This window comes from Amphiprion ocellaris, chromosome 18, assembly GCF_022539595.1.
Source record: "Amphiprion ocellaris isolate individual 3 ecotype Okinawa chromosome 18, ASM2253959v1, whole genome shotgun sequence".
Lineage (NCBI taxonomy): Eukaryota > Metazoa > Chordata > Actinopteri > Pomacentridae > Amphiprion > Amphiprion ocellaris.
The window spans coordinates 30,752,855-30,768,518 of NC_072783.1; the positions used below are offsets into that span (position 1 = coordinate 30,752,855).

Below are 15,664 nucleotides of genomic sequence, written 5' to 3' on the forward strand. Positions count from 1 at the left end.
AACATGGAAGTATGGCTAAAACGCACAGCAGAGAGATATAAGTTGAGCAACTCTTGCGAATAAACACAACAGCTGCAACCGTAATTAACACAGGTGTACAGCGGTTAAGTCAGCTAGCTGGCTAACTTAGCTGCTAAACAGTGAATATCATGAATATTTTATGAGAGATTCTTTTTTATGGCAAACGTGGTCAAATGAATGTAAAAAACAAATTTAAAAGTATGTAAGCATTTTTAATTAAGTACTGCACTTAAGTTCAGTATAAGATACCCTTACTTTACTTGAGTACTTCCATTTCCTGTTAATACTTGTATTCCAGTTCACTTAAATGTTGTGCTTTTTACTCTACTACATTCATCTGACAAATGGAGTTATTGGTTGTTTTACAGACTGAAATGATATACGTGAAAACATGTTAAAATCTTGGGAGTTTTGGCTTCTTGTCACATTCCAGTGAGAAGGCAAAGGACATGTGTGTTGTTAGCATTAAAACCAAATAAACCTCTCCCTTTACAAATTTCTGACATCACAAATGATCCAATTTTACACAAAGAAATGAACAATTCAGGAAAACTCCCTAACAACCTTATTTTCCCTTCTAACCTCCCCCAGTATTCATCTAAAGACCACTTAGATTTATCTTGTTACCCTGACCCGTGTGACCTCTGGACTAAGTGAGTCAGCTGAAGTAGATAAAACCAGCTCCACCTCAACCAACAAGAACAGTAAAATACTGCTTGCATGCTGATGTATCACTATTAACAATCCATTCAGGTTATTTCGAATGTTATCTATCAGTGAGATAGCATTTTGAACAAAGGTCTTTCATTTGTAATGGAGTATTTCAACAATATTATTCTGATACTTTTGGGAAAGTAAAAAAATCAAATACTTCTTACACCAGTGATTAGTAACTACCAATTGACCCATTCAGTATAGTAACATCCGTTACAGCAAAACGAACCACAAGCACCTGAGTAACGTCTTATATATGTTTTATTTATATTTATTTTTGAGTAGCAGATACCATCACATTGGAGAGAAATGAATGTGACAGTGAGATGAAAACTCCTCCAGTGGCTGAAGGGAACTTGTTCTCAGAGTGAATGCACTGAAGCTCCGAGGCGTGTTCCTCTTTCCATCAGATCCAGCTCAGGTGCACATTTGCATTTACTGGGGGATCGTCACTCTGCCACTGGTGACAACTTGAAGAAAGTCCATCAGATAATTTCTGTTATGTCCTTCTCCACTTTCTCGATGGGGCAGTGAAGATCATACCTGCAGCAAAGAGAGCATATTGGATCAATTGTAACAATTAAAGAAAAGATGAAACTATCTTGAGGTCTATTGTTTATAATTTTACCTTTTTAAGGGCATGCCATCTGCAGTAATGAGAAACTTCTCAAAATTCCACCGAATGTCGTTCACTTTTATCGGGGACCAGAATAATTTTTTCATGTCTCCTATAACAGGGTTCACAAATGGCAGTGTTTCCTGTAGCAAGCAAGAAATGACAGCATGTCTGGGTTTTGCAGCTGCAGTGCTGGCAGGAAAACGTCTTTTTAGTTCAAACTGTGCAAAGCTAACTATACCTTTAGGTAGGTGAAAAGAGGGTCTTCATTCAATCCATTCACCTCAACCTTGCCAAAGACGGGAAACTTTGGCACAAATCCCCCACCAGGTCTCACATACTTCAGAATATTGAGGGTTTCATGATTCACCTCTACAAAGATATATTTAAAAAAGATTATAGTTAATGTATTTTAATAATGAAAATAGTATGCCAAAGCATGTCAAGTATATCAGATAAATGCATTGTTTTAGTGTTCAGATTGCTTAATTTAAGTAAAAGTACCAAAATATGCATGTAAAATCTCTCTTAAAAGACAGCAAGTGGTAGTAGTTTAATTGTAATCAATTGTACTTAAAGAAGTAAGTCTATAAAAAACTATCCCTTGTGACTGAATATTTAGATTTTACTTTGGTTGGTATAGAAGTTATTTGAGGTTTATTTAGTTTTAACAATATTGTAGTTCACTCCAGTTGTTGTTCTACAACGGCACATACAATTACTGTGAGATGAATAATGTAGTATGAGAGAAAACAATCTTCTGCACTATCTGTATCCATTTGTTGTGGGCTGTATCTTTGCTTTGTTGTGAAATACTGGGCCTATAACATTTACTTAAATATGGGCACTTGTAAAAGAAGCCCACTGTTTTTATTCACGTGTCACAATCTAATACGCTTCAGAAGCACGAGTTTAATTTTAACAATGTATTGGATCTTATAGATTCATCATCTCTTTATTTAAATGTAAAATCTAAATCTGAAAAGAAGCTAGTAAAATATAACTGTCACATAAATGTTTTGGAGTAAATGGTATATTATTATTGTGAAAAATTGGAAAATAAATATAAAATAGCTTAAAATGGAAATGCACAAATGCCTCAACATTATTCTGTGACTTCAGTAAAGTGCTTCTGTACCTACCAGGTGACTGAAGACCGAACTGGTTGCAGGAGAATCCTAAGACGGTGAAGTTGAGGTCACCGTACATTTCCATCAGTGCATTCAGTCTGTGGTACTGAAGAAAAGAGGACACAAAATCAAATCCCTTCAATAAAATGACCCAACAGGTTATGAGTTATGAGGTAATGTGGTCTGGCTGTAGTATCACCTCCTCTATTGTTGACCCTCAGAAGGTGGCAACATTGACGATGAGAAGCACTTTACCCCTGTAGTTACTGAGCGGAACCGGCTGTCCATCCAGGGTCTCAGCAGAGAAATCATAGATAGATTTATTCGCCATGCTTGTTCTGCGGCTTGTTTATGGGACTGCAGTCAGTCAAGAGTGAGTATTCACTCAGCTATCCTGTCGGCTCGTCTCATTCACTGAAACATAACTCATGGGTCAGCAATTGTTCAGCATGACTGACTTCATTGTTCTTGTGGGCAGAGGTGAGCGAGCAGGATGGCCAATTGTTCAACACGTGTATAGCTGAAGTAAAAATGGTTGCAGCTAATTAGAATTCAGAAATTAAATACTCAAAATAAACTAATTTGGGTCTGCAGCAGAAGATATTCATTTTGGGCTGCATCCTTTCACGTTTACAACTGACAGTTACAAAAACATCAGCTGTAAAATTCAATATTTGCATTGTTTTCTCCCACTTTTTATCCATTTGTGACAGCAGTTTTCTACTTATGAGATAATAACTGCTTATTTTGCTCCATAGTCTAATCTTGTGGTCTTAAGTAAGTAGAGTCTGCACACACTTTTATTATTACACCTATTTTTTTCTTTTTCCTGGTAAGCACTCCACATAGGTTGCTCTGTAACTAGTATTGTGGTGTATAGATATACTGCTGACATTGTTTTGTCAATAAAGTATTTTAACAAATCAGTATGAAACCAGTCAATGCTGCCAAATCCTTGATTTTAAGAATATATGGGGTCTCTATAAACCATTTCAAAGAGTTATTTAATAACATTTATAGCAAATCAATGCATAAATTGCCTTGAACATAGCCATTGACGTAAACCCGGAAAATTACAACTACTGCATTCAATTGTCTCACGTAAATGCTAATGTCTATTTTCAACGGAGACCTAAATAATCCGAGTAAATAGGAATTATTTTGCATATCAGCAACAAATTATAACAGATTTACTCAGTGAAAATATGAAGATATTGACTGATTTGGGAAACAAGCCCTGTAGACCGTAACTGTGCTATTTTTTTCTATTTCAATAGAATTTAATAAAAACAACTTGACTTTTAAGAGATAACTTTACCTTATCGAAACAATTAGAACTTGTGAGTTTATAGTTTGTGTTACCAATTTCTGCCTTCCCCCTCCCATAAATTTGCATCGCTTTTGCGATATTTCATGTTCGTCCCATAGACTGTATATACAGTCTATGGTTCCTCCCGCGCCCGAATGGATACATTTCCGACGGTCCCTGAATGCGGCTTACGGTTTTGGTTACACCTCAAACGGTTTGCAAGATGCTAAAGGAAAATACGTTATTTTGGTACCAATGTAAAGAACAACACGTCTTTGAAAACGCTGTATAACATAGCCGGCTCATAATGGACGAAGAAGCTAAAATGCCAACGTAAGTACCTTTTAATGAGAGTTTTGTATGTGAAAAGCAGCTGCAGTGGTTTCCCAGGCAGGTTAGCTTCTTGGCTAGCAGCGATATCTTGCGAGTAACAACAAGCTGAAATGAAGCTGGTCCCATTTATTTATGGCAGCTAGCCTCGACTCAGCTATACACTGCAGTGGCAAGGCTGAAATACCAGCGTCTCCTGCTCATGTGAACTGCTGTCATTATTATTCATTTCTAAAGCATTTGTCAGCATTGTACTGTGTTTCTGTTAAAGCGCTTTAGCATTCATGGCATCCAGTGTCAAAGTTCAGCTGTAACAAGGTTTGCATTTCAGCAGATGCCTGTTGGACCTGCCCTGGGAGGATGTGCTTGTTCCACATATTTTGTGCTACTTGCCACTTCAACACCTCGTCAGCCTGCAGAGGGTGAGCAAGCAGTTCCAGAGCCTCATCCAGGTGTACCTAGCCAACTGCAGGACTTTTGATCTGTCCCCGGTGAGTACTGATGAAACTTTCAATCCTTCATATGTACACATTGAGGGATTTTTACCTGCTTTACATGCTCTCGAGGAATCCTGCTATGTGCTCTGTTGTGATATTTCCAGATTGGACCATGCATTCCCAAGGAAGCTTTCTGCACCATGTTAAAGGACAATAAAGTTCTCCAGAACCTGTCCCTGCAGAACTGTTCAGACTGGGTGACAGACCAGGAGCTGCTGCCAGTTATCGGCCAGAACCAGCATCTGCAGAAAGTAGACATGAGCGGGTGTGCTTGGCTCACCCGCCACTCCATGGTGGCCGTGTCCTTGAGCTGCATGCACCTCCAGCACCTCGGCCTGGCGCACTGCGAATGGGTGGACAGCCTGTCCCTGCGCAGCCTGGCTGACCACTGCGGGGGGCTGCAGTCAATCGACCTCACCGCCTGCCGCCAGCTGAAGGACGACGCCATCTGCTACCTGGCTAAGAAGTGTTTGCAGTTGAAGTCTTTATCTTTGGCAGTCAATGCCAATGTTACAGACGAGTCAGTGGAGGAGGTGGCCAAGAACTGCAGGGGCCTGGAGCAGCTGGACCTGACAGGTTGCCTGCGGGTCAGGAACCAGTCCATCAGGTATATATCTTAATTTCAAGTGTATTCCAACTGAGTTTGTGTCACACTTTGACATGCACCACCTCACTTGTTCACCCATCCATAAGATCTTCTGCATGCTGTGCTCACAGGACTCTTACAGAGTATTGCCCGAAGTTGCAGTCCCTGAAGGTGAATCACTGTCACAATGTGACAGAGTCGAGCCTCGATCCTTTACGGAAGCGCAACGTAGTGATTGATGTCGAACCGCCTCTGCAGAGGGCACTGGTACTTCTTCAGGATGTACTGGGGTTTGCTCCCTTTATCAATCTCCAGATATAGCCAAGGGGCAATCTGTCTGTCCAACAAGCGCACACAGGTGGGTACTATGAGCAGTATATATTCTGTACTTTATGAGTTTCTGACATATTTATGTAGAAATCTGTCAACAAATATAGCCAGGACTCATCACGATGAATTTATCACCAGCTTGTTTGGATAAGACTGACAGAAATGATGGCAGGGGCCGTCGATGAGTTTTTACCTACTTTTGCTGAACTTTTTTTCCAGGTGTCTTCATAACAGCAGCCACTTTCAGCTGCATCACATGGACATGTGAGTTGTTATGAGAACTGTCAGGATAGTTTAGAAAGACCTGCTTTTCAGTGGCAAAATAATTCGGACAAAAAGAAAATTCACTAGAAGTGAGTGATGATCCATATTTAAGATGGAACTGACAGTGAGTCTAGTTTTGCAGATGACTGAAGAAAGCCATGTACTTTTAAGAATTGCTGCCTCATGTCCAAAAGATGTCACTGCACTATTCCTTAATCATTTAATGTTGTAATATTGTGGCTTTACAGAAAAGCAATTCAAACCAAAGTACAGTGTATTGTTTTGTTGTTTTTTTTTAAACAAAGTACAAAGCAATTATGTTTCATTTGGAAACATTTCAAAATGTTTGAGTTTAATTAAACATTTTATTTTGCATGTACTGTATGTGCAAGCTTAAAGGGTCTATTCATACAAAGCGCACCAAAATATTCTATCACTTTCCATTACTTTTGTGCTGCCATTGGTTTTATCTGTTTTATTATCTTTACTACTATCTAGACTTCTGCTCTCACCTACAAGCAATGAAGGTGAATGCAGTTTTGCTTGTGGTTCTGACCACGTGTCTTCCAGAAACCGTGGTTGCGGTCGAATGATTAGAAAAAAAGTTCTCCTGTCTTTTTCTGAAATGCTTTTCCTTGATCTTGATGGAAAAAGTCATGAAGTCAAGAAAAGCAGGAGAATTCGCACGGACTTGGGAAATACAACCATGGTGCTGCGAGGATTGGATCGGACTTAATTTTGCAACGCCGGATGTTTTTGACTGGGATCTGCTGTGGTGAGAATACAATGTTCTGAAGATGGACTATTTAAAGCACATTTTCGATACTGCGGGTCATGTGTTCGTATCTTTCATGAAGATACAACAATCCAATGACAAATATTACGTCATTCCCAAGGATGGACTTAAAATCACAGAAGGAATTTAAATCTCAAGTGATCTAAAATGGTTGTGACGTTGACAGTGGTTGCTTACACTCACCCTTCTGTCCACATATATTTATCACCATGAATTCCAGTAATTAAGTGTGATTGTATGAAAACGATTTATGCAAGACATAATTGGTAATGACTACAAATCAGCTGCTGTACATATCAGACTTACATTGCAATCGTAGTGAATTATCTGAATAAAAGTGACCCACATCTGTTTTCCTTGAAAGACAGACTCCTTTGTCATGGTTAATCAAAGATATATAACAGATTCTGATCTGATTGTAAACCTATGCACATAAAGGATTCAAAATCACCTCACAACTTGGTGAAGACCTGGAATGGTCTGTCGCTGCAAGGAATTATGGGGCAGAATTATCTCTGTTGTGAAGGATGGTCTAATATGTTCTACACTAAAGGAGACTTCAAACAGTAAAAGCACCTTTACTTATAATTTAGAAAATTCACCCAGCTCCTATCACGGCTGCCATTTCTGGGTTATTTCACTCAGTTAAAACCCTCCTAAGAAAAAAAAAAGACTTCAACTGCAACCAGTGTCCTAGTTCCTCAGGATCATCCATAGACCTCACTGTTTTTCTGCAGTTTCTCGGTGACAACTCTGAGATTGTTTGCATGGCTCGATGTACCCAGAGATAAGTGGACAAATATTAATGTTTTGTGATGTGAGTGAAGCAACCCTTCAAACCACGCTGTTAATTAATGCATAGCCTTGTTTAAAATAAGTATAAGACTGTTTCCCTCATCGAGTCTCCAGAAGGAATTTTGTAAAAAAATTACCTGTTGAAAATGCTGTCGCCCTGTAATTCAGTATGTGAGTTATGTAAGAAACATTAAAGTGTAAAATACCACCAGAAATGACTCGTCAGTTTTATACTGCATCAAAAGGACAACTCTTGTGTAAGGATGCACAGTCCGACTTCTCTCCTACTGATTTCCTCATCTATAAAAAAAATACCCAGTTAATACCAGCGCTCTTCTTTTGAAAATTTATAATGTGCAGAGATTTCTGTGCTGCTAAAGTTGTTAGAGTTCCTGCCCTGCTACTCCTGAGAAGAATTAAGGATTTCTTAACGTTTATGAAAAAAGCTTTCTCTAATCTGGTTCGATTTTGACTGGATGTCACTTGGTTTAAGTAGGTGTTGTGTGAGGAACTAACAGACTCAAGAAATAAGTCTTGAGTCAAAGGCTTTAGGCAAATGAAGGGGCAAATTTGAATTTCTTGACAGATGTCAAAACATTCAAATTAACAACCCCGACCCGCATTTTCTGTTCAGCTTCCTAATAAGTGAAAATGAGCATTATTTAGCACTTGGATATAAAAAAAAGCACAGTTCCTCTAATTCCTATGATTATCGAGGATAAGAGGATGCTGTCAAAGCGTTTCATTTTCTTCACTCTATGATTTAAACTGACACAAGGTGGCAGCAATGAGTCAGTTTAGCTGTTACTGGAGAGCATCACTTCTAAACTACAGCAAATGAATGTGATGGTCTACAGTGTTAAATATGCCTTGATATGTAAATGAAAATGAGCAGTTCTCTCTCTTTATCTGAGATTTCGCAGAAGAGTTTAATGTTTTATTACTTTAGCAGATTGTGAAAAGAAGCTTCATGATGTTGTTAACTATCTGATTCAGTGAATGCACAGTAAGAATACATACTTCCCCCTTGTTGTTACTTGTTAAAAAGCCCTTCTTACAGTTTCCTCTGGTGGTCCAATTGGCAGACTATATTGTAACTTGTCTCTGTGACAACACAACAGGTCTATTTTCCACTTGATGGCATGGTTTACCCCATCTGCTGCGTGCTGTCCACGAGCTGAATGTGCACCGAGAGAGTTGTGCTTCTAGGGGCTTCAGGGATCGACCAGCATCCTTCTGTCGGCTGTGCTGATCATCATATTGTACCGCCGTCCCTCAGAGGAGGCTTCACAGCGTCACTAGCTATAAGGTAAGTCCTGAAATTTCAATTCGTGCTGCACAGGATGCCGTAGATGCACACAGTTAACCAAACCCAGCATTGTTTTTCACCACTTTTCCCTCCTCAGAATGCAAAAATGCAAAAGATTTAAGTCCCTGTATCATGAGGAATTAGACAAAACACACACATTCTGCCATAATAAGTATAAAACCATTCAATAGTGGCGCAGCTCAGCAGTCAGTGGGTTAAAAACGTTTCAGACCACATTCATCATGTAGGACCTCAATTAGCATTGATCTGCAGGGGGGGAAAGAAACATTGCTACGATATTATATACCATAGAGCAATTTCTGTTCCAGTGATTGAGTGTACACGGGGATTTCTCAAACATAGCCGGCCCAACATATTTTGTCTTCCTGTCAATAATCTGGCACTTGTCTAAATTATTGATCAATAGCAACTGATCATTTTATACCAAGGCACAACAATGGGAGTCCGTCCGTTCTGTTCACTATGCAGCATTAGCTCCTGGCACTGTGTAATATATTAAAAGAAAAAATAAATCTAAGTTTAATCTCTGGCTGCTTTCAGGAGTTCTCGCTGACAGAGTAACTTACAGATGCTGCTCAGGAGTTTGATTTATGGGTGCTGTGGCAGCTGGTTCACGAAACAAGGACTGAAAACGGGCCTTTTTCAAAGTAGATATTATGATATCTCTTCGTAGAAAACACTTTAGTATAATTAATAGCACAAAAGATGGCTCTGGTCCACTCAGATATCCACTAAGAAACTTTGATTATCATTTTATCTAAACTCTCTGTTGTGGATCCAATTTAGTTTTGTTCTTTCGATTTTAAAATTTTGATCAAACTTGCTGTTAAAGGTTGTTAGCAGCCACAGAATGAGTAAAGCAGGTTAATAAACTGGTAAAATTGACCACTGCAATATTTTCACCTCAACTTGGATTTATAAAATTTGACTTAAATCTTAAATTAGATGTGCTTTTTGCAGATATTTCAATCAATGATCTTTGTTTTGGAGGGGGACATAAACTCCTAATACAAAATGGCTTTTTGCCCTGTGTGTTTTTGCTGTAGCTGTTTGATTTTTATTGTAATATGCAAAAAGTCAGAACAGTCTCGAAGTCATCACTTTGTGACAGGAAGCCAGAAATGCACAACACCTGGACCCCGAAACTGACGCAGCTAAGTGGAATTCATCCGTCTTTCATTTTATTAGTTACACTTGTGCCCTGTCAAAGATGAAAGTTTAAAAAAGGCCAATTGAAGCTGCCATGCTCTCATCAAAGTCACGAATCTCAGTCTTAGTTTTTTGTCTGTTTGGTTTCAAGTCAGAGGAAATCTGAGAAGACAAATTAGTCATTCTTTCAGATCTGTTCGCTCTCTTTTCTTTGAAATCTGAATTTCATTTTAAAAGATGCAAGTTACTGACTGGAATGACAGGAAACCATACATTTACAACAGACATGTCCAGATTGGTAGCAGTGCTTGCTACTGTAAACACACAAATTAGCCTGTAGTGGCTGTGTCCTGTCCTTAGCCCTACTGGTTGTGGATGGTGGCTATGCGAGAGTTATGACGTGCACTCAATTACAAAAACAAGAACAACAAGAAATATGGCTCCTACATAGCCACTTTATACATTTATGATTGATTCTATTGTTTTAAAATGCATTCAAATGACAAATCTTTCTTCATTCTGAGTTCTGACTGTTCTCAGAACAATCAGCTAACATATCTGGGCACAAAGTACTACAAAACAAAAGAAGAGCACTTTGCTGCCACATACAAACACATTTCTCCTTCCTAATATATACATGCCTACAGAATGAAGAAAAAATTGTTGACTGAAAACAAGTAAATCAGTACATATGTCACCTAAAACAAAGAAGTAAAACAAAAAAAAAGTTTAGCGTTAGGGTCATGCACTCGCAAACCATGACAATAAATAAAATAATGATTTGTCAAACTAATATTTTAACTGGTGTCTTTACAAAACAAATGAACAAAATGCTAAATATGTCACATAAATGCAAATGTAACTGTTTCTGTGCTTTAAATTTCATCGTTATTGCATTATTCTGTTAACAAAGTAAGGAAAATTTGACAAAATTGTATTAGTTGTACCTCTAAAAAAAATAAAATTCATTTTTAATTTGTTTCTAAAGGTTTTTAACAAATGTAAATATGTGTTGACCTTTTATGTGCAGGTTAACTGCCATTTGTCATCTGTCACAAAGCATCCAGTCAATCAACAGACTTCAGTGTCAGATTTACTTCAGGCAAGCTGTAAATAACAGCATTTTTGTTTTAGTTTGGAAAGCGAAGAGGAAAAAAATCATTCTTTTGAGCAATTTTCATACAATGTCAATCAACTTAATAACTAAGTAGGAATTACACAATTTTTTTTTCGTTATTTATATGAATACAAATATTATTTTCATCTTCATCACATGTGAAAACCAGATCCTGCTCAGGAAAAAATAATCAGAAATGGGTTTAGGATACTTTTCACCTCCCTGTTAATTAAATGAAGTTCATATAAGGTAAAGAGAGAATTACTGTAGCTGTTCAGATGGGCCCAAAACTGTGTCAGAGATTTTGTTCATTTTCATATTTTTAATTAACAGGCTTTCCCCTTCGTCTTCCATCAGTGAATGAGTCTTTCTTTCATTTATTTGATGTAGTTTATCTCCTCCAGCCATTCATATACAACCTTATTGGATCCCGGGACTTAAGGATCTATCTTTTGGCCACCAGAGAAGCATAACTAATGACAACATTAAAGTGCCTTTGTGAGCGTGGCCATCAAAATGTCGATCAACCAAGCAGGAAATAATGTTGGATTTTAAAATCAGCATGAATAAACATGTATGTTTAGAATCTGTGTGGCTCAATTTGGAGAGGTTTTGATGCACTTGTGGAGGACGCTGATGAGCTGACTGCCTCTTCAGGGTTCATATGTGTGTCACGGATGTGAGATTTTAATAAAAAAATCAGACTATTATGTGCAGATTTAGGCCAGACAGTTGTATTTCCAGCCTCTGAGTGGAGTGAATGACGATGCCACACAAGACGTATTCAGGGTGCCGCCTAATTGAAGCGACATTTGAAGCTTTCTAAAGACTCAGAGCTGTCAGAGCCATTAGCATCTTCCTAATTACTGGGCTTCAAACCGCAGACCGGACAGGAAGCACATGGTCAGTTAGAACTCACATAGTTTGTCTCTTCATTAAGACATTTTTGTACTTTTCTTTGAATGAATGGGGTATCACAGGCAGTGTGACTCACTGCTTGGCTGGAGGGAGTCTCCAGTTATTGTTTGGGAAAAGCCCCTTTTATTTTGAGAATCTGTCACTCTTCTTTTTGTAAATTAGTTTTCATTTAGCTAATTCTGTCTTTTTGTGGCATTATTTTCTGACTGCCGTTTTTCTATATACCTCCATTTAATGCTGGAAGCATTCATCTACTAATAAATTAATTGGTTAGTTTATCAGCAGAAAATTAAATGACAAAAATATTGACAGTCGATTAGTCATTTAAATTATTTGTTGAGCAAAAATGTCAAACATTCATAGTTTGCAGCTTCTAAAATGTGCAAATTTGCTTGTTTTTTACAAATATAAACAGAATACTTCAGCATTTTTTGATAGTTCTACAAAATGGCCCCTGAAAACTTAGGAGGACTTATTTAATAAAGAAATAATTAATCAAAGATAGCAGATTATGAGAAAAAAACATGAATTGTAGTCTGTCACCTTGCAACTGTTGCATTGTAGACAACTCCTATGTCTTTGCTGCAAACTTTTGTTCTAGGATGACTGGCTAATGTTTGCCAATATAACTCACAAATACATGTAGTACTGACAGCAGTAGCAGTGGTTCCAAGTCTTTTCCACCTACTGCATCCCCACATCTTTTAGATAAGCTCAAACACACATTTGACGCCTCTTGTCATTTCCCACATGTGCTCGTTTGAATAGATTTTACAAAACATGCTCATTTTGGCAGCATTCATATTTTTTTTTTGTTCTTTGGTAATTTAAAAGTTAAGAAAATTGAGCATAATATTACTTTTCACAATCATTTCTGACTTCTCTGTGTGATTGCCAAGTAGTTTTCTCACAACTGCACCATGTGGCATCATAATAATCCTAATTGTGCTTTTTTTTTCCTGCCTGAATCGAATTGGTTAATGGTCTAGTAGACTGATTAGTGAGTCAGAGCTTAACCCAGCGTCCCTGTACACCAGACGGTTACATCAGCCGGCTGGCGCCATTTTTTATGGATGACTCGCACCTTTTGCACTGAGAGTTTCAGCTTCTTCTTTCTGGATGTTTATAGCCCTGAAATGTAGAAAAAATAGCTTTGTTCAGCAGCCAGATAAGAAGTTGTAGCAACATTGCGAGGATGATGCTGAAGCAACCGTGATTTATTTATTTGTTTTTTTTTTTTTTTTTTTTTTTTAGGTTTTGTGGTTTTTACTCTGTTTTTACTTTGTTCTATATGGTCTGTGTGGTTTGTAAATTGTGTGTCATGATGGAATACTCCTCTACTGTGAGCCAAATACAGCAACGGCTGCAAAAAAGTAAACCGATCCTCCTTATGTGTATGAAATCCTATTTTCATGATGATTTCAGATGTACTTTCTGTGTGGGAATCACTGCAGTGTATTTCTGTCTAGCTGGAACTGGCTCGTAATCGCAGTGAAGCACCTTTAAGTACTTTAGCTGTCGCTTTGGCACTTCCTGATCAGGTAATCTCTTCGGAAATCAGATTATTCACTTCATAGGCTTAACATGTGATAGTTCTGTTAGTCCTTGTAAAGCAAGTGCATCCCTCTGCTTTCATCTAAACCCTTCATCCTGCCAGTCCTCTTCTCTGACCTCGAGCTTTCTGTCACCTAACGTCTTGAGCGCTGCCCAATTCTTATCACCCAGAGGCCACATTTTGCAACTACGCTCAATTTGGCTGCAATATAAACACACCGATTTACCTAATGGAGAACATATATGAAGTAAGCATGATGGGGATTCGTCCTGGCAGGAACATTTTGCCCTCTGACTAATCTGGGCTGCTAAATTGTAAGTAACTGTGTTGAACTTGTGTCCTCCAGGCAGCAGAGATCAGAGTTCAGCATTGTGGCATGATCACAGATCACATCTTGTTATGCTTAGTGGACACTGAAAGATGCTAGAGGCTGTCTCATCTTTTACTATGGAGAGGGACAAAGATCTGATTTAAGATGAAGAAGGACAACTTAAAATCACAGAGCAGTGTCTAGAGGCTTGCACTGCTCTCCTTACATGTTTAATTTTGCACATTCTGGAAGCCATAATTAGATTAATGTCACCTGAACTTAAATATCTCCACTATATCTCACAATGCTCGTCTTCTTTGTCCCGTTTTTCCAGTTTTGCTTCCTTCTCTATAAACTCTGACATCAAGGAAGCTCTCAGTATTATTTAACAAATGGAGCACAAACAGCAAAATATGTGTTTAGCACATGTCTCGGCCCGCAGATTAATGACATTAACGAAGTTTCCATTAGCACAGCGATCAGGGGAGACAGAGGCGTCCATGCGTAAATCCACATGACTGAATCACTGATAAAAGAAAATGAAACACATCTCTATGGGCCAAGAGGGGCCAAGAAACGCCACTCCAAATTAGTCCGTGGCCCAATTTGTTGTTACTTCATTAACCAACCAGCATCTGTAGAGCAGGGGAGGGAAGTTGTGACCCATCTTTTTGCCTAAAAACTCCCAGTTCTGCCTTTGCCTGGCCTCTAAATACAAAAAATATACATGGTGTAGTAAGAGGATCAGCTAAGTGACACAAGTAGAGTTTCATCTGGAAGTGGATCCTCATCATACAATAATTAGGATTGTTATGGACTTTTCTCATGTGTCTGTTCCTTTTTTTTTTTAAGAGTATTTTAGAGGCACAGATCTTGAAGTTTAGAGCTTGAGATCACAGAATATTTAGGGGAGCTCTGAAAGACATTTAAAAAAGGTTAAAGAAAATGTGTTTGTGCATTCATTTGTCATTGGAGTGGTAGCTGATGTACAAATAATGAAAGTAGGCGGGAAAAAAGTGACATTTGTTCTTGAATATTTTTTAAAAATTGACGTTTTTCTGTATTTTGCAGCAATACTCTAATCAAGTTTTGACTTATTTGTCCTCCAAAATAAACTCCACTTATAAAATGCAGTTTTTGCTGACACTGACTTTTGGACACAATTTAACACTGGTATGGTTGACACAAGAGACATTTTTACTGGTATTTGCGAGCATTCAGTAAAGGGAAAAGCACATACTGATGCAGACTGCTGACACCAAAAACAATACCTCATAGACCAGGCAATAAATCACTTACAGCACTACACGATCTCCCGAATGTCCTTCACAGTGTCAAATTATATCACTGTTACAGGTTACAGTGATATATTTTTTAAAAGTGTAACTGTAAACAGTATTTCAAGTACCGAAGTCAAGCCAAAAATATACAGCTTGTCTTGTTTTAGATGTAACTAAGGACTGGAAACAAAGAGAAATACGTCATAAGATGGCTTTGAATTAAATATGTGGACAAACTTGAAACGTGAGGATTACAAAAAAGCAATAATTTAACCCTGGCGTGGAGAGATGACGTTGTTATTTTATGAACAAGTAACTAGTAATTGATATTTTAAAACCAAGTATTAAAGCTATTTAGACTCAATTGTAGCATATGCTAGTTGGAAAACTTGCCCAAATGCTGTGATTTTAATAATTTCAATGCAGTTACCTAGAAAATGAATGTGTGTTCATTTTTTTTTCTAAATCTCCTGCATCTCTGCTCATATGTTTGTGATGCATGGTATCGCAAAATATGTTTAATGAGAACATTTTGCTCCAATCTGCACCTGTACATTTGAAATTTTACAAGTTCTTGACATGTGAAAGCACAGATGACTTCATCTCAATGCTCCTAA

General features: G+C 38.0%; 2 protein-coding genes across 4 annotated transcripts in view; one reads left to right on the forward strand and one right to left on the reverse strand.

Annotated features, from left to right (window-relative positions):
* Positions 1-978: 978 nt before the first annotated feature.
* On the reverse strand, positions 979-4,238 carry gpx9 (glutathione peroxidase 9). The gene is made up of 6 exons (XM_035947732.2): positions 4,132-4,238; positions 2,681-2,895; positions 2,494-2,587; positions 1,593-1,723; positions 1,364-1,494; positions 979-1,278 (listed from the first exon to the last, which is right to left on the reverse strand). Exons 2-6 carry the CDS (start codon positions 2,810-2,812, stop codon positions 1,221-1,223), a joined length of 546 nt encoding a protein of 181 aa, XP_035803625.2. The 5' UTR covers positions 2,813-2,895; positions 4,132-4,238; the 3' UTR covers positions 979-1,220.
* fbxl15 (F-box and leucine-rich repeat protein 15) overlaps positions 3,959-15,664 on the forward strand; it is a 54,625-nt gene continuing 42,919 nt past the window's right edge. Inside the window, exons 1-5 of one of the 3 annotated variants that reach the window (XR_008599443.1) lie at positions 3,959-4,123; positions 4,452-4,611; positions 4,722-5,224; positions 5,335-5,561; positions 8,510-8,697. Coding sequence is in view for 2 of the 3 variants with exons in the window: in XM_023269200.3 (XP_023124968.2) it covers positions 4,098-4,123; positions 4,452-4,611; positions 4,722-5,224; positions 5,335-5,524 (879 nt within the window). In the remaining variant the exon portion in view is untranslated. Of the gene's footprint in view, positions 4,124-4,451; positions 4,612-4,721; positions 5,225-5,334; positions 5,562-5,752; positions 7,597-8,509; positions 8,698-15,664 lie in introns of those variants that run through there. The other 2 variants (XM_023269200.3, XM_023269208.3) reach the window with 2 other exon arrangements.